Below are 21244 nucleotides of genomic sequence, written 5' to 3'. Positions count from 1 at the left end.
TTTAAATTCAGTGTGTTGGCCATAGAACCTTGTTTAACTTTTTGCTCTTGCATTAAAGGAAGACTTATGATAGTCAGAAATAGAACTACATTCCAGTTAAGCAATTTCCTTCCCCTAACATGCATACACATCTCTTCTCCAACTTCCACAATGATCAAATGGGTAGTAATTGGAGCCCATGCTTCTAAAATAGGAGGTGGTGGTTTTGTTAAAAACAAAACAAAAAAACCGCACGGAACCCCCATGTGAATCTTATCACCCTTTCTCAAAAGGAAATTGCATTGGACTCAGTTGTATATGTGGGAGTAGTATATTGCTAGCTAGGAAAACCAATGGAGAGCAAATCTGTCAGCTTCAGTGTTAAATGAGGCTAGCAAAGTCCTATATTCGAGATTTTCCTCCTACAAGCGAGTAAAAAAAAGTGTTGAATCAATTGATGCCGCACCCCCTTCTCTCGCACTTCTCGGAGGGAGGGAGTCGCCGCTCTTGGGTTCTTTTGTCAAGACTATATAAGAGGAGGAGGAGGAGACCATGCTGAACTTCGGGGGATGCTTTCCTTCTTAGCAGAGGAAAATGGGGGGGGGGGGGTCGGGTCGGGTCGGGAACTTGAAGTTGCCCTCTGCGTTGGAGTCCAATTCCCAGCTTCTCGATAGGTCCTCAAGAGTGTCAGGTCCTCAAGGCAGATGGATGGGCGCGCTCCTCCAGAGATCCCTGGAGCCCGGCCAGGATGCAGCCCGGCCAAGAAACCCCCCTCTCAAGCCATGTTCCAGGTGGAATGCCGCAGTCCTCTGCCTCTCACAACGAAGGTCCTCCTGTTCGCCAGCGGCAGCCAAACAGGGTGGCCGCACTCGTCTTCTCTCTCCAACCCAAGGACGTGCCCAGCCTGTATTTCGTGCCTAGGCGAGCGTCCCGAACTCCCCTGTGATCAACCCTTCCGCCTCGCCGAAGACCAAGCAGTGCTTGCGAGGGGCGCTAGGGAAAGAGGGGGCTTTCTGTCCCATCAGTCCGAATCTTCCTTCGTCGGCAACCCCACTGCAGCGGTCTCGGCCTGCAGCAGCCTAAGGAGTCCTGCCGGCCGATCAAGCGCTGCGGAAAGGAGCCCAACGGCGAGGAAACCAACTCTCTACTCGCCACAAAAAAACAAAGGACGGGAAGATAGGGCAGGTTTCCTTGGCTCCAACTTTTTGAGGGCTAGGTGAGAATGTTCTATGTTTCAGAATACATCTGGTGTGCAAAGTGCTGAAGACCAGTTCATACCCTCGTTTTTAACTCTGCATTTTTCAACTTGCAGGTATTTGGGGTCGTCCTCAGTGGGAATGAACACTTATTTTTCCAGGTGCAAAGGGTTTAGAACTTGCAGGTTGTCTCATTGGTAGCCCAAGATCTGCAACTGTCCAAAAAGGATGTTTCTCAGATCTGCTCCTAGCAGTCTGAAGGACTAGTCTTAAAGGAGGATTAAGAAGGGAGGCCTGAAAAGCAAAGGGGTGTTATGATAATGTTTAATAGTTAGGGTCGTTATTATGCATGCTTCTATTTCTGTTCCCTTGTATACCAGTCTACTTTTCATTGTTTACATAGGACTACTATGTGGTGTATACACACTAATGTATCTATCCTGCTATGAAATGGAAAATGGAAAGGATCACAGTGCATCACAATCACAGGCCATGAACACATGAGCAGTTATTTTGTACCTAATAAGGATTTTGGATTTTTTCCTATGGCCAATATGGCTACCTTTGTTTTTAGTTAAAGACACTCAGGCACACTTTATAAATCCCATCAGTGGGATTTACTTTGGGATGTACATTCATGGGTTGGGGCTGCCGGTCTTTAATGCTCTTTCACTCCTCTACTGTTCTACAGAGGCTGTGTTCACCTTAGCTTAAGCAACAAGGGCTCATGCACTAGCCCTGAGAGGAAGGCCAAAGTATTTGGGGGTGGGGTAGTTTTGGGGGGGGGGAAATATTACCATTAGATACCGTTATAAAAGTATTAGGAGGATTCTAAGCACCTGTGAGTTCATGTCCACAGGCAGTACACCTCTGAGAGAGAACCAGATGACAGGTAACTTTGCCACTTGTCCCTACAAAGAGGATCCTAAGATGTCCTCTTGGAAGTGTCCCTTTTCTCCATGATGGTCAGAGGGCACCTGGAAATGATAGTAACAGCAGCTAATATTCAGGAGGAGGGGTATTGCTACTTCTATTTTATTCTATTGAAAAAGAAGGCTTTACTCCTCCTCTCAGGGGAAGTAAGAAGATGTGTAAACGGTGGGTTATTTTTTTACTCTTTAATGTGGACGGACCAGGACAGTTTTGATGCGATAGGAATTACTCCGGATAATAACGCTTACTACTTGGGCACATCATTTTAAGGGGGTGGGGGTGGAGAAAACACAATACCAAGGTTTTTGAATTGTGGTTTTAATAGAATGGAAGCCTGAGTTAGGGACTGTCTTATCACTGATCTTTGAAAGCTGCTCTGGGAGCCTTTATTTAGCTTAAGAGCGGGGTAAATAGCCATCAAGTATCTAAGGCTATAATCCATTTTCCTGGGTGTAAGCCCCAATGGATTCAATAGGACTCCCGGTTGGGTAGACATGCATAGGATTGGAGACTGACTGATGGAATCCGACTTTTAATTTTGGAGCCTTGGACTGGCAGGAAATCTTTCCTGAGGTAATAAATTCCAGTAGGATCAACCTGTGAGTCTCTTGTAGCAAAAGTAGCTTTGTGAGACCTTAAAGAGAATTTATGTATTTATTTATTTATTACATCTTTATACTGCCCAATAGCCGAAGCTCTCTGGGCGGTTCACAAATTTCTGGTGCCACAACAAATCTGATAACCTTTCAAGTACTATCGGGCCCTAGGATGTATAGGACTTGCTGGCCACTGACATATATAATGAAAGAGAAACATGGGTTCCTGGACAAGCTCTCTCTTTTTGAAGGTTTTTGCCTTCTGAGGTCTTTTTAAAATATATATATAATTGATGGCGTGAATGAAGTACCGCCTAGGATTGAAATACTTGAGGGGTACAGAAGACGAAGGTTTGGGTCCTTTTATGAGTGGTGGGATAATAATAGCGATGAGGTGGAGTGGGGAGGAAGTGGGGGAATCGGTTCTTTTATCTCGGTGTCTTTTTGGTGAAGAAGTGTGTGACCATCTGTGACAGCCGCCCTCATGGATGGAGAGCCACGTGAAAACCGCTCTTGTCTGAAGAGGGAGGAGGAGAGTCTTGCCGAAGCCGATTAGTTTGGCGATTTTGGCGCGTATTTATATATTTGATCAGAGGCCCCCGCTTGTCCCGTCCCGCTTCCCCCACCCCCCTTGTCTTTAGGAAGAGGAGGAGGCCTCGGCCTCGTGTGTGTGTGTGGTGTGTGCGCGCGCGCGCGTGTGCGCGAGAGCGAGCAGGCGTCGGACGGCGCCTGGGTCGTCTGGGTCTCGCCTGGCGCGGCGCGGGCGCAGAGCGAGGGACGGGTGAGGGGGCCTGGTCGCTGGCTGACGGGCGGCCGTGGCAGTGTGGCGCTGAGGGGAGAAGGCGCGAGAGCCGAGCGCAGGGGCAGGTGGGTGGGGCCTCCGTGCCAGGAAGCGAGCGCCTCCCTGCCCTCGCCTAGCCTGGCCCAGCCCGGCGGGGCGCTGCGGGCGGCTGCCGCCTCACATCCCGGGGCTCCCCCTCCTCTCTCTCTTTCTCTCTCTCTCTCTCCCTCCCTCTCCCGCTCTCTCTCGCTCTCCTCCCTGCCCCTGTTACTGTAGGCAGTTGCGCGCCTCTCTCCCGCTCTGCCATGTTAGCCGCGCTCTCTCTTTCTGTCTTCTCCACAGATCTCGCGAGAGCGGCCGGCTGCTGCTGGTGGCTGCGGAGGGGGTTGGAGCGGCGGCGGCGGCGGCGGCAGTAGGAGCAGTAGCGGCGGCGGGAGGCGGCGGCGGCGGCGGCGGCCGGGGGGCGCAGGCAGGCGGGCGGGCGGGCGTCGGGCAGCCCGGCAGCATCATGGCGGACAGAGACAGCGGCAGCGAGCAGGGTGGCGGCGGCGGAGCGCCGGGCTCGGGCCCGGGCGGCGGCGGCGGGCCCGGCAGTAGCAGCGGCGGCGGCGGCGTGGGCCTCCAGCACGAGACGCAGGAGCTGGCCTCCAAGCGGGTGGACATCCAGAACAAGCGCTTCTACTTGGACGTGAAGCAAAACGCCAAGGGCCGCTTCCTGAAGATCGCCGAGGTGGGCGCCGGGGGCAGCAAGAGCCGGCTGACGCTCTCCATGTCGGTGGCGGTGGAGTTCCGCGACTACCTGGGCGACTTCATCGAGCACTACGCGCAGCTGGGCCCCAGCCAGCCGCCGGAGCTGGCGCAGGCCGCGGACGAGCCCCGGCGGGCCCTGAAGAGCGAGTTCCTGGTGCGCGAGAACCGCAAGTACTACATGGATCTGAAGGAGAACCAGCGCGGGCGGTTCCTGCGCATCCGGCAGACGGTCAACCGCGGCCCGGGCCTGGGCTCCACGCAGGGCCAGACCATCGCCCTGCCGGCCCAGGGGCTGATCGAGTTCCGCGACGCCCTGGCCAAGCTCATCGACGACTACGGCGTGGAGGAGGAGCCGGCCGAGCTGCCCGAGGGCACCTCCTTGACGGTGGACAACAAGCGGTTCTTCTTCGACGTGGGCTCCAACAAGTACGGCGTCTTCATGCGGGTGAGCGAGGTCAAGCCCACCTACCGCAACTCCATCACCGTCCCTTACAAGGTGTGGGCCAAGTTCGGGCACACCTTCTGCAAGTACTCGGATGAGATGAAGAAGATCCAGGAGAAGCAGAGGGACAAGCGGGCTGCTGCCGCCGCCGCCGCCGCCGCATCCTCGTCTTCCTCCGGGGGTGCAGAGCAGCAGCCGGAGACGGAGAGCAGCAGCAGCACCGCTGCCGCCACCGGCCCGCCGGGAGCCTTGCTGCAGGCCGAGGAGACAGAGGAGGATTGATCTCCATCCCTCCTTTTCTCCCTCCTCCTCCCCACCTCCCTCCCCACTTGGCTGCCTCCTCCCTGCCCTGCTGCACAGAGACACTCGTAATAATAATGACAACAACAACAACAACAACACAGAGAGAGAGACTTTATACTGTAAACGAGAGAGAGAGAGAGAATCAACACCCACACACCGCAAATAATACATGCAGTTAAATATACCTGTTGTTATAACTCCAAGGGGAGCACCACCCACCCACCACCAAAACTGACAGCCGATCAAGCAACTTCTTTCTCTCCACCCCATCGCTGGATTGTTCCTTCCACTCTTGCCCATCGTATAAAACAGTAAGCAGCTGCTAAAAACAAACAAAAAAAAATTACAAAAAAAGTAATAACATTATATATGATGAACTGTGTTTCCTACTTGATTAAAAATATAAAGAACTGAGTGTTTATTTCCCTAATTAACCAAGAACTTTTGTACACGTTTAAGCTATTATTATTAAAAAAAAAGTGTTTGCAAAAATGGTCAAGATTAAAATATTGCTGAATTATATTAAAAAAGAGAAAATGTCCTTTTCATGTTGAGCTAACATTTGACTTTAGCACAAAAAAGAGATATTTTAGAACACGTAAAATAATATTTTTAGTTTTTCTTCTCATTTTGTTACCAAATTTCAAAACCTTTCATGGAGGTTATTATAGTATATTTGACACCCTATATACCTGTGATTAGAGATGTGTATATATATATGAGGGCTAGGCATGCTGTGTGTCTGAGCTTTGTCTAAATGTTATGCAGAAGTCTGTAGAGTTAAAAGGTACGTAGGTTTAATTCATGCAAGGTAAACAATAAGTGCTCTCTTTTATACAATATGCATTGCATCTGGACCTTAAACATATAAAATGGTCAGTGAAACTTCTGTGAACATGAAGAAAAATTATTAAAAAGGCATTTAAATGAAATTTGCTAACTTGTGATTTTTACGGTTTGAACCAAAGGTATTCAAATAGTAAAAAGAGAGAGAAAGAGAAATGTTCTCCCATATTTTTCTGCACCTGTTTGGTTTACAACTAAGTAGGTATATTGTCATTATTGTGTATATGAGATGTACTTGTATTGTTCATAATATATATTTTTTAATGATGTGTACTTAAAGAACTTTAACGTAAAACAATTTCAAGTAAACCTGTTTTTGAATAACAGGTGGTGAGGGTTTTTTGTGTGTGGCTACTAGCACTATCCCCTTAACTTGTTCAAGTCTGAATCAAAACTCCAATTTGTGCTAGTGCTAACTAACTTACGTAGGCCTGTTATAGAAGTCAGTGCAACATGATTATAGTGTAATCCTACTGAGCCATGGATTTTGAGTTTCCTTTAAAAGTAAAAGCCAAGTTGGTGTGTTGTAAAGAAACTTCATGTAGCTGTGGTGCTAGTTATTACTGGCTACATACTTTATACATGTAGTAGCGATCCCCGAGTGTGCAAGCCTTCAGTCAAAAGTATGTACTTTTGTGTGGTATATTAAAACTGTAGGGTATGAAAACAGTCTATAGGAACACTAAGCTGTCAAATGGTGTTCTTCAAATTGCAATTATTTGTAGTAATATACTTTACAGGTTTTTCTTTAAAAAGTGTTTGTGTGCTTTTAATTGACTAACTCCTTGCTGCTGTATAGTAAAAATATTAATATATTTTTATCATTAAACTGCTGCATGACTATCATCATTGCAAGTGAAAATAATATGTTATAAATGATGCCTTAAAACAGTAGGAAAAAATAGTTGGAATTCTGTAGGAAGAGCTGACAAAAGAAGAATCTGTTTGATTCTTGAATTTTGGAGCGTACTCATTTTCTCAACATCTTTGACAAATTTAACAATGTAGATTTAACTTGCTGTATGTAGAAGATGCCACCTGTAGGAACAGAAACATTTTATGCTTCTCATTGATTGTAAGAGGTTGGGTCTAGGAAAGACAAAGATTGTTCAAAGGAAATGTGTCTTTTTTGTTTTCATTGATTAAAATATAATTCCCTTTTTTGGAGATGTACTGTAAGATATACTGGAGATATAAAATCTATTTCCATTGTATCATCCATTTCCAGTTAAACAAGTTTGCTACTGGTGTCCATAGAACACCTAATGTGCAATAATGTTGTAGTAGTTAGGAATTTTTGTTTAAAGAATCACTGGAATTTATTACCTTATTTTCTAAGATGCACTTTCCCACATAGCAAAAATAAGCTTCCATAGTGCACAATGTGATAACTGAAATGGTTTTTGACTTCATATAAGCTTTGAGTGGTAAGCTTGATTTGTTTTAATTGGAAGGTTTGTTAAGAAGTTTCATACTGTATTTGAACTGTGATGTGGAAAGGACTGTATTTTCTATGCTACAGGTAGTTAGGGAAGGTTAAATTGCTTTGATTGTACTATTTGCTTGTCCTCATTTTCCTATTCTCTATAATTTTAAAACTTGCAGTACTGCAGTTTGGCAGAAGTTTTGTTTTTTAGCAATAACGTGTGGGTCACTGTGTGCAGCAAAGTGTCTTTTTGTTCTCTTTGAATTAATTCAAACTTAAAGAGTAAAATCTTTTTTGGTTTTTAGACTAGACACAAACAACAGTCTTTAAGGCTGCAGTCCTGTGCGTGTTTAGACAGAGAAAAGTCCACCTCCCAGCATTCCCCAGCCCACCATACAGACTGGAGAATGCTGGGAGCTGCTTCTCTGTTTAAACATGCATAGGGTTACATCCTAAGAGTGCTAAAAGTGATTTGAGAGTGGCTTCACTTCTTATTATGTGAACACACATTCTTTGTGTCCCACTATTGCCTTTGGCCAAACAGCTAGTTTTGCAGGTTTATGAAACAAGACAAACACCTGTTTATCAGAGACAGAAGTAGGCTGAATATACATATTACAAGCAGAGATTTCTCTTTCAAACTACCTTTGACTGTCTGAAAATATATTGTCTGGTTCCAGACAACATTTGATTGATTTATACATAAGTCAATAGAATCAGCATTTTGCTTATTTCTTTTTCCTGAGAATCAAAATTCATGAAAGGGAACTCTTCTTGACCTAAACACCTGAGAATCCTATCTTTAGCCTGAGTGAGTCACAGTGATACGTGGATTGTGAAGTTCTCCTTGTATCATCACATCTTACCACAGTTATAGCGAAGTTCCGTGTCCTGAGTGTGAAAATGGTTTGATTTATAGACATAATATAGACATTCTAAGACTTGATCAATGGTAATGACAATGTTATGTTGACTATGAATTACGTTTTTTTGAGTTTCACTTATTTCCAATTGAGGTGCTCAGTACTCTACTAAGGTTCTGTGGCTCACTGTTGAAAATAAACAGTAGTGAGAGGACCTTGTTTTAAGGCCAGAATAAAATAAATGGTATATTTGACCATATTTGGTGTTCTAAAAACAGTATGCTCAAATGTGCCAATCAATCCAGCTTTTGGAAAACATGCCTTATTTTCCTTAATATGTTTTCAATGTCTTGTAGGAAAGATCCACAGTCATAATGCTACTTTATATGAAGTGCAAGAAAACTTGAAATCCACTGCAATACAAACATAGTTGCTTTTGTTTTGTTTTTTAAGTGAAAGGGACACTGTCAAGTAACTTACATTTAAAACGTGACCTCCCTTTCAGGTGATTAGAGCATGGCAAATGTCCTCATTTTAAGTCCACTTGTTTTTTTTTTTTAATTGCTCTGTCTGAGAAATTAAATAAACAAGTTAAAAATTAGACACTGTTGATTCATGCCTCTTTATTGTTTTATGCTGTAAAATACAGTTTTCAGCCAGAGGGGGAGCTAAAGTAACTAAAAAATAAAAATAAAATCTGAATAGTGCTGAAATCGTAGAATTTGACTGTGCCAGAGGAAATGTGCCAGGGAGGAGGGAAAGCAGAGAATCCAGCATTTATTAAACAAATAATTGAGGTTGGAGGTAGGGATATTTTCAAGTTCATAGGCAAGCCTTGCATACAGATGGTGGAAGACTTGTGAAAATGTACATATTTAACGTACAAATACTTGACAGTGTCACTTTTAAAAGTATCTGTTGCAGGGGTTGCAGCTTGCTCCATTAAGCTCTCTTTGAGAAGTACTACGAAACAGAACCACCCACTCAGAACTTTGGAAAATGTAGTAGATCTGTCTACTGTGCAGACAAAGAACTAGCATATCAAGCAATGAAGAAAATATATGAGTGTGTACAGTAGGACAATACTTTCATTTGAGAACAATTATATTTTTGACTTTTCAAAACCGCACTGTAGCAATTTCTTTGATCAGCCATGTCCCCTTTAAGCTATGCAAACTATTGTATATATTGTGGTCAGTTGACTGGATGGGATTTGTGCACTAACAAGTATATATAATTATAGTCATTAGTGTTACTTTTTATGCTGATAACAAACTATAACAAATCTACCTATTCTGAATGGTAAATATAATACATCCTGACTTCTGGTAATTTGGAAAGAATAAAATATCTTCCTGCAATGGGATTATGATATTTTATAACTGTTTCCATTAAATATTTTTTTTGTCCGTTTTTATTTAACTTGTAAAATAATTTTTGCTTTGTACTGGCATACATAAAATAGGGTATTGGTATATTTTTGAAGCCAACTGATCAAGTACATTTGTAATAAAAAACACACCAATGGATCTGTTTCGGTTGTACTCACTGTTTTCATTTCTTGTATGTTCTAATGCCATAAAACTTGGGAGGGAAACTGTGAATAAAACTTGGGAGGGACAACAAAGTTAGGGAGGTAAAGGATAAATATTAACTTTACAAAAAAAACCCTGTTTTTTTATTCCTAAGTTAGGTTTATTAGTACTCACCGGCCTGGTTCAGGCATATTGTTCTAGCAACCCAATGGTTGGAAGGATTTTCAATGTCTCACATTTGTGCTTCCTTTTTCCTTCCTCCATTTCCAGGTTTCTTCTACCCACTGGTTGCCATATCATTCAAACTGAGCAACTATGTTTAGTGTTTTGTCTCCATACTGTGGGTTGCAAGTCCATTTCAAACTATTATTTGGAGGTTACCATTAACCTTCGCCTGATTTGTACTTTCTGGCAAACTTCCTAGAAGAAACCTGGAAAAATCAGGAGTTACAGTATGTGATGGAGGAGAAGCTGAGCCCATACCACCTTCCTGATTCTCCAGACCGTACTTTGGAGGCTTATATGGATTGACTCAGTAACATTAAATAAGAATTTCATTTGTATTAAGTCATATTGCTGCCCTTTAAATTTTTTGCATGAACCTAAAGTCATTCAGTTTTTCTGATCATACTCCATTTACTAAACTTTGCTACTTTAATGCGTATTGGAATCTACAGATATTCAAATGCCCATTGGAATCTCCTCCCCTTTCTGGCTATTTAAAAATATTAATTATTGTATTTATGTATTCCATTTCTATACTGACTGACCAATAGGGATCTACTTCTTTCTCAAGCTAGATTTCTTTTACAAACGTTCTTTTAGTTTCAGTTCTATGCACACTTGGGAGTAAGGCTCATTAAATACAATGGGCCTTAATTCTGAGTAAACATATATGATTGCACCGTTCTATTAATGTAAAATACTTATTTTTGGATGGACTAGGTAGGATTAAATGGTCTCTTTAAAAAAAATCTGGCTTAGATTTTTTGACACTTGTCAAACTCAGTTTTCCCATTGTCAAATACTTCAAGACCTTAGACTTTGTGTTTCAGCTTTCAGAGCACATTTAATATCTGACATGTTTAAAATCATGAAAGTGGAAATCCTGGCACTGATATACAAAATATTAATGTAAACGTACGTGAATAATAGAGAACTTTTGAACCTTGCACCCTCAGACCTCAAACTTAAATAATTTGGTTATTTAAAGAGCTACTTTAGGTTTGCCCAGGCCTTTGGCATTCCCAATGGGATCATTGGCTTTTATATGGCAGAGCCTGATACCACATCACAATCACTTATGAAATTCACCTCAGTTTCAAAAGAAGTTTATCATGCTGTATGGAGAGATGCTGTTTGAGAAATGGAAGTTCCTATGGCCATGCAGAACTACTTATACGTTTCTTTAGATCCAAGCCTTTGAGTATCATGGATTTCATTGAAAAGACTGCAAGCTTTGTATACTACAAATTCTATTTTAAAAATTGGTTTATGTTTAAATATTCATCAATTGTTTTACATTCTTGTCCATACGATTGGAAATGCATTTCAAATTCTAAGGAACTTGGCTTTTTGTGTGTGTCCCGATCTGTTCACTAAAGCTTATCCTGTGCATGTAGAAGTAAATCCCACTAAATTTAATGAGGCTTAGTCCCAGATGTGCACAGCATTGCAGCCTTGGCTAAAAACCCTGCCCTTGCAAAAAACAACAATGAAAACAATAAAAAAACCATACACATTTTAGTGCTAATATGTTGACCTATTTATTCCCCATAAGTAGAGAAAAGGCAATACAAAGTTATCACCTGAACAGTTAAAGAAGAAGAATTTAATACCCTTGGGAGGGGAATTTAAAATATTCTCCCCAGAAATGTCTCCAAAAGGATCCAACTTTGCCCATAAAGTTTATAGCATCTGCAGCATATGCGTTATCTTCTACAGTACAAAACCTGATCCAGTTTTTCAAACACTGAAACTCTCTACAGCTGTAAGGGCACTGGTTCTTGCCCTTTGGTGCACCATAAGATTGGGTAGGCTAAACCATGCCTAGATTACCTGATTCTGGATAGCAGAATAACTCACTGCAATCTATTAAAATTTGATCCTTGATAGGAATTTACAGAATTCTCTACTAAAGGTTGAAACACATTTTTATTTGTTTCTGTGATTTGGTGAACTAGTGTTTCAATTTCCATTGTTAGTTTTGCCAAAAGTTGAGGCTTTCTAATGTAAATTATGTTTTTACATGATTATGAAAAGAAGTTTAAAGGTTTGGTTGAGTGGTATGGCCATAGGAATGTCTTGCTTCTCAATTCATTTTCTGGTAAACGTGCACCCTAACCTTGAGCGATGATCATGAATGATGCCAATGCTGATTTGGTTTTTATTTCTCTAAGTATGGCTACTTGTAATGATTATCTTCGGCATTAACTGTAACACATTGGAACAGCTTATGAAGATAGCTTGGAAGCTGCAGCTTATACAAATGCTGCTGTTTACTTCTTGATGAATATTTAAGAGATAGACACATATTACACCAGTCCTGCAATAATTGCAAGACTGGTGTTTATCTGATTTCTGGTGATGGTGCTTGAAAGCCCTTCTCAGCCTGCAGCCCGAATACCTTAGGGCAGTGGTCTTCAACTGGTGGGTCATGACCTGAGATCAGAGGTCATGGCAAAGCTGTTGCCACCATGTTGGGCATGGAGAAATATTGGACACAGGTCCCATGTGGCAGGTTGGTCGTCCAAAGTGGGTCTTGGGTCTGGATTAGTTGAAGACTGCCTTAGAGACTGCCTTGCCCTATATCAGACCGCACATTGTTTTTGTTCAGCAGATCAGGCCTTGCTCTGTGGACCCTCATTTTATGAGGTCAGAACGTTGGCTGCCAGCAGTAGAGTCGTTGCTGCAGTTAGTTGCCCTTGTGGTGTTTCTCCTTCTTTGTTTCCTGGAAAGATTGGACCTTCCTGTTTCAGCTTTCATTTCAGGCAAACCTGGCTATCAGTTCCTCTGCAGGCTTTGCATTTTAATCTTTTAGCTGCTGTTCTGTTTTAGTTAGTTATTAATCTGTTTAGCTTATTTTGTTAATTTTTAGTGACTTTTAAATAGGCTTTTATTATTTGTAAGCAACTTTGAATACTGGAAAAGCAGTATATAAATGTTTTACCATTAAAATTAAATGTTGCTTCAGCTGATAGCTATTTGTATATATTTAGTATATATTTTCATTAGAAGTTGCTGACTAGAGCTCATTCTAGCAAGTGACATCTTTCCTTTAAGTTCCTCGCAACTACATCTTTTTAAAAAACCCAGTTACTTAAGTCAGTGATGGACAGCCCACGCGCTGCATGCGGTACTCCACCACGCTCCATGCAGCCTGGGGAGCCCCACCCACTTTTCCCCACAGCCCAGCTAGAATAGCGATGGGGTAACAGCGATCCCAGTCAGGGTCACTGGGGACGGGAGAGGCTTTAACCTCCTGTTGCAGTAGACCTGGCACTGTTGAGATCACCACTAACAGTAGCCAAACAACTATCTCAGATGGGATGGCGGGGGTGGGAGGGGGTGCACACTGAGATGTGGAGGGCCGGGGAAGAGTGTGAGTGTGCATGTATGGACATCCAGCCGTGGATGCAGCCCTTGTGGCCTAAATGGTTGCCTTCCTCTGTCTTAAGTAGATGAAAAGTTAGTAATTTTTAAAAAAAGTTTCGCCTCCCACCCATGGTTTATAAAAAAAAACCACAAAATTATCAGCATTGTTTTCTGAGTATTCCTATATTGATCAAATATTTTAACTTGAAATGTTTTAAGAGTTTTTGCCTTTAAGGAATTTGAATGATGACCATCTCATCAGCAAAATGTAAAGCAACTGAAAGCATGTGTATGAATCTTTCAGTTGTAGAAATCAGCTTCAAGTGAAAGTGGTGGATGTATTTTTTTTTTAACCGGACTAGACAGTTCTGGACTAGATGGATCAACTGCCTTGCTTGTAAAATTCAGCTATCTAATTCTGTGTAAAACTGGTTCAGTCTTATTGTGGCCGTTTGGATTTCAAAAGAAGTAATCAACCTAACTGGATTGTAACCTGGCTTGCTTAAATGTCAGAGATTCATATTTTTAGGTTTGTTAGCATGTGAGTGTTCAAATTGTTTTTTGTTTTCATAAAGTTTTAATTTCCTTACGTATAAAAACCAAATATCTCTGGCCAAGATTCTTAAATTGTTTATGATGCTACAAATCAAAGAACGTTTCTCCAAATAGTGTTGTCAGTTGGTGTTAGTCTTAAAATGGCTCATACCTTAGTTGTATTTTTATTTACCCATGAACAACCCAAAATGTTCAGATTCAAACGTCACACAGCAACCTACGATCAGTCCAATTGGACGTTGCATATTTAACGAGACAGCAGCACATGCATGGCATAGCAAATCCTGGGTAATTTAATCCAAGATTTTCCACAGTTACGTGCAAACTGGGTGTTACTGTCTCTTCCCTGCCTCTATGTGTGTGTGAACTTCAGAGGTTTACTACTTAACTTACAAAAGTTCTGTAACATGAATGATCACAGTTTTGCAGTTGTTATTACATCTTGTAGAATGTTTGAGTTTGACCCGGTTCTTAGGTCACAACAACACCACAAAAACCTGGGTTGTTATAAATGAAGCAGGAGTGAGTTTGCTGGTTCTCTGTGTCTGATTACTCCAACTACAGCCAAGCCAAGTTAAACAATGTAGGGATGCCTATGGTGGGTTACAACTATGGGTTCTTTTTTGTGATCTCTGTGCGTCACACATATAGGCTCAGTGCCTGCGCAGAGCTTGTTTCGGGAAAGCTGAGGCAAATGTTTTGGCAGGAACCCTCCCCCACTGTCCAGTGTGCATGTCCTGTTGATTCCCGCCCATCTCAGTTCCTTGAGTCCAAATTGCTGTCCCATGGCAAGGAGATGCACAGTGCCAGTAGGCGTGAATGCATAGATGACCACTCAAAGAACCAGTTACAGATAAGCAATCTGTTCTTGACCCCAACAACCCAGAATACCAAATTTGCACATCATAATCAACAGCCCAGAGATGGGTTGTTTAGCTCTGCCCAGCTACAGTGGGAACAATTGGGTGTAAATAACCAGCACACTCCTGCTTTGTTTACAGCAACCCAGGGTTTACTTTTATACAGTTCATAACGTTTTTATACACTGATTGGAGATAAGATAGCTGAGGTTTTCAGTGAACTGGCATTATAGAGCCTGAAAATTCTTCATGGTCTCTGTGCATCACACTTATGGGATTCTGCGCCTGTCTGGAGCCTCACTCAGAAAATTCCAATAGCTGAGGAGAATATTTTTTTGGCGGGAACCCCTCCTCCACCGTCATATTGCGACTGCATATGCCTGCTGTGTTCCTGCCCAATCCCTCAGTTCCCTGAGACTGCCGTTTCAGTCTCGAACTGGAGGATAGGCACGCTCCCAGTATCGACATCCTCGACATTGACTCCAGAGCGGCGGCGACGGTGGGAGCGTAGTGTGACTGCACAGATGACAACTTGAAGAGCCACAGTTACAGGTAAGCAACCCGTCTTTGTTCTTCGTGGTCTCTGTGCATCACACTTATCGAGCGATTGACTAGCTGACTTACTGGACGTGGGTGAGGTGTCTATGAAAGGATGGAGGCCAGCACCGCTCTTCTGAATCGACAATACAACCGGGATTGGACATCAAGTTTATAATGTCTAATAAATATTGAATGAAGCCGCCTTGCACAAGTCTGACAACAGAATCCCTTTCAAAGGCTGTCAATGTCGGCCCTTCACGAGTTGAGTGAGTTTTAACATGACAGGGGATGTCCCATTTAGCTATTTGACAGGCTAATGTAAAAGTCTGTCGAATTCATGATGCCAGGCGCTGGGATGGCACTGGGAGCCCCTTTTGGAACTGACCAAAGCAAATAAAGAGCCTTTGGGTAGAGTGGAAGGTCTCAGTCTTGGACTTATAGAAAACCAGCGCCCTCCTCACATCCAAGGTATGGATATCTGTTGCGTTCCTGCCCAATCCCTCAGTTCCTCTTCGACCGCTGTCACAACTACCTCATCGGGAAGTTTTTTGGTCTTATTACCACTTTAGAAAATCGCTGAGGCTGTAAATTTCAACTTACCTCTTCCATCTTTTCCTACAAAAATAAATACATTCTTACACCCTTTCTATCTTTGCTCATTTGAGCACATGGCCTTGAAGGCCCTATTCACCAAATGCATCCAATGCGGCAGTAAATAACCCCCCTCTGATGGTCACACACTATGTTTATTGTGCCTTGGAGAAATGCATATTGTAAAGACTTGGAAGTTTTGTATGTCCTTCTCCAAACAAGCTAGGAAAAACAGCAGACTGATTGAAAGCACTCCTCTGGCAGGGGGCATTAGAAGTGGTGGACACTCAGAAGATCATGGCCCCAATCTTAGGCATGGTGATGCAGGAGAGACTGGGCCCCTCTACACCAAGACCCACTATCTTCAGACCACTCGATTGTACAGTTGGCAGCCAAGCAAATAGTGAAAAAGGCAAAGGAACTGAGGACACCGGCTGAACCAGCCACTAAAAAGAAGAAGTCTGTTGGGGGCAAAATAATTCACCACCACCCTTACTTGACTTCTCAATTTGGGTGACACTGGGCTCTCTGATACCACTGATTGTGATTGAGCCGATCTCCACAGTGTCAGAAGGAGAGATCAGAGATCTCTCCCTGCCTCAGGACTCCGCTCTGATACTGAGGGACTGATCTTGAGGCCCATCCCAAGAACGCCCAACTCCACCGCACCAAGACCAATGGGCTCCATTGCCTCAATACTGGTGCATGCCATCGCCCTTGCAAAGTGGGACATTAAGCTCTCGATACCGATCTCCGTCGCGTTCTCGTAGTAGAGATTGGGGAGTGGGAAGATACTATTAGGTAGACTGCCGAGATTGGACTACCGAGATTGCACAAAGTCCCCTCACAGAGATTCTGACCATTTCTCAGATCGGTCATTTTCACCTTGAAGTTATTATCATTATGATGACTGGGGCAGACATCACAATCGTTACCTTTTTTACGATCAATCTTGGTAGTGTGAGAGTGCTTCCCCGCAATGTTGACTGGCCGCATCAGAGATGCTCGCTCATCTATCAACACAGGATCCCTTCCTGCCTCCGCTATCGGTACCACGATGTAAAGCTCCATTGGACCACTGACCTCTGCCCCATGGATCCCTGGCTGCTGGGACTCCACCAATTGGAGAGTGACCCTTACCGCCTCCACCTTTTACTGCTCAGCCTACGGGCATCAGGTCAACAGGCACACAACTCCCGGTCACCACCAGTACCTCCCTGAATTTGGCAGATGATTACCAATCCAATTCATCCTCTTATTTGTCAGTGCCTCCTTCCATTCCCTCCCCTGATGATATCATGGGATCAAAAGACAGGGCAGGTTCTTCCCATCAAGGCTCAACAACAGGGGGAACGAATAAAAGATCCTGTCTTCATTGCAGTCTACACTGACTTGACCATGCCCATAGCTGTTCCATTCCTCCCTGCTCTAATGCATACAGTTTAACAAACCTGGACTGCCCATCTTCAATGGCCCCAACAGCAAAGCATTTGGAGTCCATGTATAGGATTCAAGGAAAGGAAGATGCCTTCCTTTTCTCACACCCTTGCCCAAACTCCATTATTGTGGAATTCGTGCAGGGACAAACTCAGAAACAGCACACATCTCCTGTGGACAAGGAAGGAAGAAGACTACTACATGTCCTGGGCCATAGACTATACTCTTCTGCAGCATTGGGTCTCCGTGTGTTGAATTATGAAGCAGTGATGGCCCGATACCAACTCTTGTGGGAAAAAATGAGCTCCTTGTGCAACTACTTGCCAGACGAACAGAGGGAGCTGGCCAGAGTCTTTCAAGCTAAAGCCGCCAAATTATCTTGACATCAGATAAACACTGCACCAAACTGACTAACGCCAAATTTATGGTAGGAGCTATTGCCCTAAGGCGTCATGCATGGTTAAGGTCAGCAGGCTTTACCCCTGAGGCCAGAGCTAGAATTGAGGACTTCCTTTTTGATGGGGAGGGTCTATTCAGCCTTTGAAAGGGATCCTGCTGTCATACTTGTGCAAGGTGGCTCCATGGGCTTTGCATTCAACATTTATTAGACATTGTAAACTTGATGTCCAATCCTGGTCGTATTGTTGATTCGGAAGAGTGTTGCTGTCCTCCAATCCTTTCATAAACACCTGACCCACATCCAGTAAGTCAGCTAGTCAATCGCTCGATAAGAGTGATGCACAGAGACCACGAAGAAGAAAGATGGGTTGCTTACCTGTAACTGTGGTTCTTCAAATTGTCATCTGTGCAGTCACACTACACACCCACTGTCGCCACTCTGGAGTCAGTCGAGGATGTTGATACTGGGAGCGTGCCTATCCTCCAGTTCGAGATCGAAACGGCAGTCTCAGGGAACTGAGGGATCGGGCAGGAACACAGCAGACATGCACAGTACGACGGTGGAGGAGGGGTTCCCACCAAAACAATATTCTCCTCAGTTATTGGAAGTTCCCAAGCGAGGCTCTGCGCAGGCACAGAGCCCCATAAGTGTGACTGCACAGATGACTGCTCGAAGAACCGCAGTTACAGGTAAGGGACCTATCTTTCTTTTAATTTGAAATGAAGACAATTTGTACTATCATTATTATATTTAGCATTGAGATTCTGTTTAGCGTGGTAGAAATTAGGTCAGATTTCAGGAAAAAATCCAGTGAAAGATAGTTGAAATTATAGCAGTGTTAACATTTTGTTTTGAGGTGAACGGATTGAGTGTTTCTGACAGTTTTGTATCTTCCTAAAGCACATCTTGATCTAAATTGCCAGAAAGAGAAATTTATGTCAGAAGTTCAAGAATCTTCCAGGGATCTCCTCTTATCTTGTTGGCAAAAATCTGAACGTTATGAAGCTTTGAAATGTACACATCTCTTAAACCTTAGAGTTGGATAAAATAATTGTTATGCTTATCTCTGCTAAGTGACGTTGGTTTTCCAAAAATTTTGAACTGGAAAAATTTCCAGTTTAAATTTAATTTAATTTGCATAAGGTGAAATTTTCCAATGCAAATTTCCATGGAGTCATTTGCATAGGAAAAAATTCATTTAGTATCAGAAAATGTTCTGATGCCCTAGAAAGAACTAATTGAGTGTGTTCATTTTATTTTACTTGTGTTTAGTAAGGAACACAGGTTAGAAAAAATACCCCATGATCATTTTTTTGTCCCACAAGTATATGACCTGAAATATTTGTGGAGGGGAATTAAAGCACACTTAGTGCTATTAAATATTATATCATGTAGAAGATTTTATTGGAATATTTGAAAAACAGTAAAGACAATATGTTCTTCCCTTACGTTGTTTAAATTTAAAGAAAAGTACTGAAAACCACTGACACATAATTAATTTTAGCAGCCCAAACAATTGTGCATGATGTGCTGACAACCACTCATCTACTTCGACAGTGATCAGCGCTCCTTCACTAAGGTTGTTGGGGCACCTTCAGTTTCACTGTCACTATTTGTTAATTTAATTTCACTCGGAGACATATATGTATTTCAATGACATGTGTATGCTATGGAAAATCATCTGAAAAACATTAAATGCAACAACCTAGAAGTTGCCAAGCTTCCTGAATACTGCATTTGCAATTGGCACCTATTCATTTTTTATTATCAAACTTCTGAAATGGAAAATTTTCTGTGGAAAAATAAACCACTGGAAAAATGTCTATTTGGGAATATTTCCCACCCTACATCACTGGCTGTCTTACACTGATAATCATTTAGGGTTGGATTCAGATGTAGGCATGTTTATCTGGGCTGGCAGAAGCAGATTCCCCCTTCGCAACAGCAGCCTCTCCACCCTCTAAAAATGCTACACAGGGGCCAAAGCTAGACCTCAGGTTTATCATGGGAACATCCAGGGTTCGCCCCTGCCTGAGCATTGGATCCCCTGTGTGTCACCTAGATGAACAGGTTTGAACCCTGGACGATCCAGGGCTAAACCTTAGGTCTAGCTATGGCCAGGGTGGCATCGGTCCTTGCTGGATGGGATTAGTGCATAGGGAAGGGGATCTTCAAAATTTAGCAGAGGCACCTTCCATAAGTGGAGCTCTTCCATCCACAGAAGACAAATCCTGAATCCAACTCCTAATGTTTCTACCCTGATAGTAAATATGTTTATTTGAAAATTCGCTCCACTGAGTTCAGTGAGAATTACATTCTATTATTCCTACCATTTCCGCTAAGATGAGAATGAGTTGCAAAATTTTGAGCACCAGACTGCAAGTACTTAGTTATAATTAGAGGAGGAGGTTGTTCCAATTTAAAAAAAAACAAAATAACCCCACAATTGTACAAGAAAGTGTGTATAAACAGCAAGAGTAGGCTACTAGTGTTTCTGTAAATTTCTGTTAATTTGTATCTGGAGGATGGTATAATGAAACCAAACCAAAAAGGGTTCCAGAAAAGAGGTCTAGAGAAGATTTTTTTAAAAAAAGATTCCTGAATGCAAATTGGAAGCTTTTGTGTTGGTGAATTTCCCTAAAAATAAAATTATTTGGGGCTGCTTCTTGCATTACTTTTTAAAACATTCCAACCCTTTTTTGAAGTTACTTATAAATCCCACTGTGGGCCGGCTCTCACGTCACACTAAGCCATCCTGAAAATAAGCCATGATGGGTGGGTTGTTCACAGTATGCCTGACAGATGATTGGGCTTGCCCCTCAGCCCTCCAGCCATATATCTTAGGCACTTTTGCGGCACAACCCATTTTTTCTCCTCGTCCTGGCCCCTACCATGCTCTGTTCACAACACCTTTTCATTTACCACCCTTTTCCAGTGCTTTTGGAGTACAAAAATGGGGATGTATTTTTTTAAAGTATTTTTTCTTGTACCTTATTCATTCTCGTGGTCTTCAATACCATCCGTATGCCTATGATACCCAACTTTACCTTTCATCTCCTGATTTGTCTTCCGATGCTCAGGATCGTATCTCGGCCTGTCTCACTGATGTCTCAGCCTGGATGCTTCGGTGTCGCTTGAAACTAAACATGGCAAAAACAGAACTGCTAGTTTTTCCTCCTAAACCCTCTCCTCTTCTCTTATTTTCTATCACTGTTAATAATGTTATACTCTATCCTGTTGAGGAAGCTCGTAGTCTTGGTTTTATTTTTAACTCTTCACTTTTATTTTCTTCCCATATTGAGGCTGTAGCTAAGTCTTGTCATTCCTTCTTGTATAACATCTCTAGAATTCGCCCGTTCTTATCGGTCTCTTCCACCAAGACTCTCATTCATGCCTTGGTTATTTCCCGCTTGGACTATTGTAATCTCCTGTTGACTGGTCTTCCTTCTTCTCATCTTTCCCCATTGGTTTCCATTCATCATTCTGTGGCTAAGATTATTTTTCTGGCTCGTCATTTTGATCACGTCACCTCACTTCTAATATCCCTTCACTGGCTCCCTATCTCCTACAGAATTCAATACAAGCTTCTCCTTTTGACTTTTAAAGCTTGTCATGGT

General features: G+C 42.8%; 1 protein-coding gene across 2 annotated transcripts in view; it reads left to right on the top strand.

Annotated features, from left to right (window-relative positions):
• The first annotated feature begins 3991 nt into the window (after nt 1-3991).
• PURA (purine rich element binding protein A) overlaps nt 3992-21244 on the top strand; it is a 39811-nt gene continuing 22558 nt past the window's right edge. For both annotated transcript variants that reach the window (XM_063130137.1, XM_063130138.1), the window contains exon 1: nt 3992-5291. In XM_063130137.1, the coding sequence (XP_062986207.1) occupies nt 3994-4959 (966 nt within the window). In that variant the 5' untranslated portion in view covers nt 3992-3993 and the 3' untranslated portion in view covers nt 4960-5291. The remainder of the gene's footprint in view (nt 5292-21244) is intronic.

This window comes from Elgaria multicarinata, chromosome 7, assembly GCF_023053635.1.
Source record: "Elgaria multicarinata webbii isolate HBS135686 ecotype San Diego chromosome 7, rElgMul1.1.pri, whole genome shotgun sequence".
Classification (NCBI taxonomy): domain Eukaryota; kingdom Metazoa; phylum Chordata; class Lepidosauria; order Squamata; family Anguidae; genus Elgaria; species Elgaria multicarinata.
This window is presented reverse-complemented; position numbering and strand designations above follow the sequence as displayed.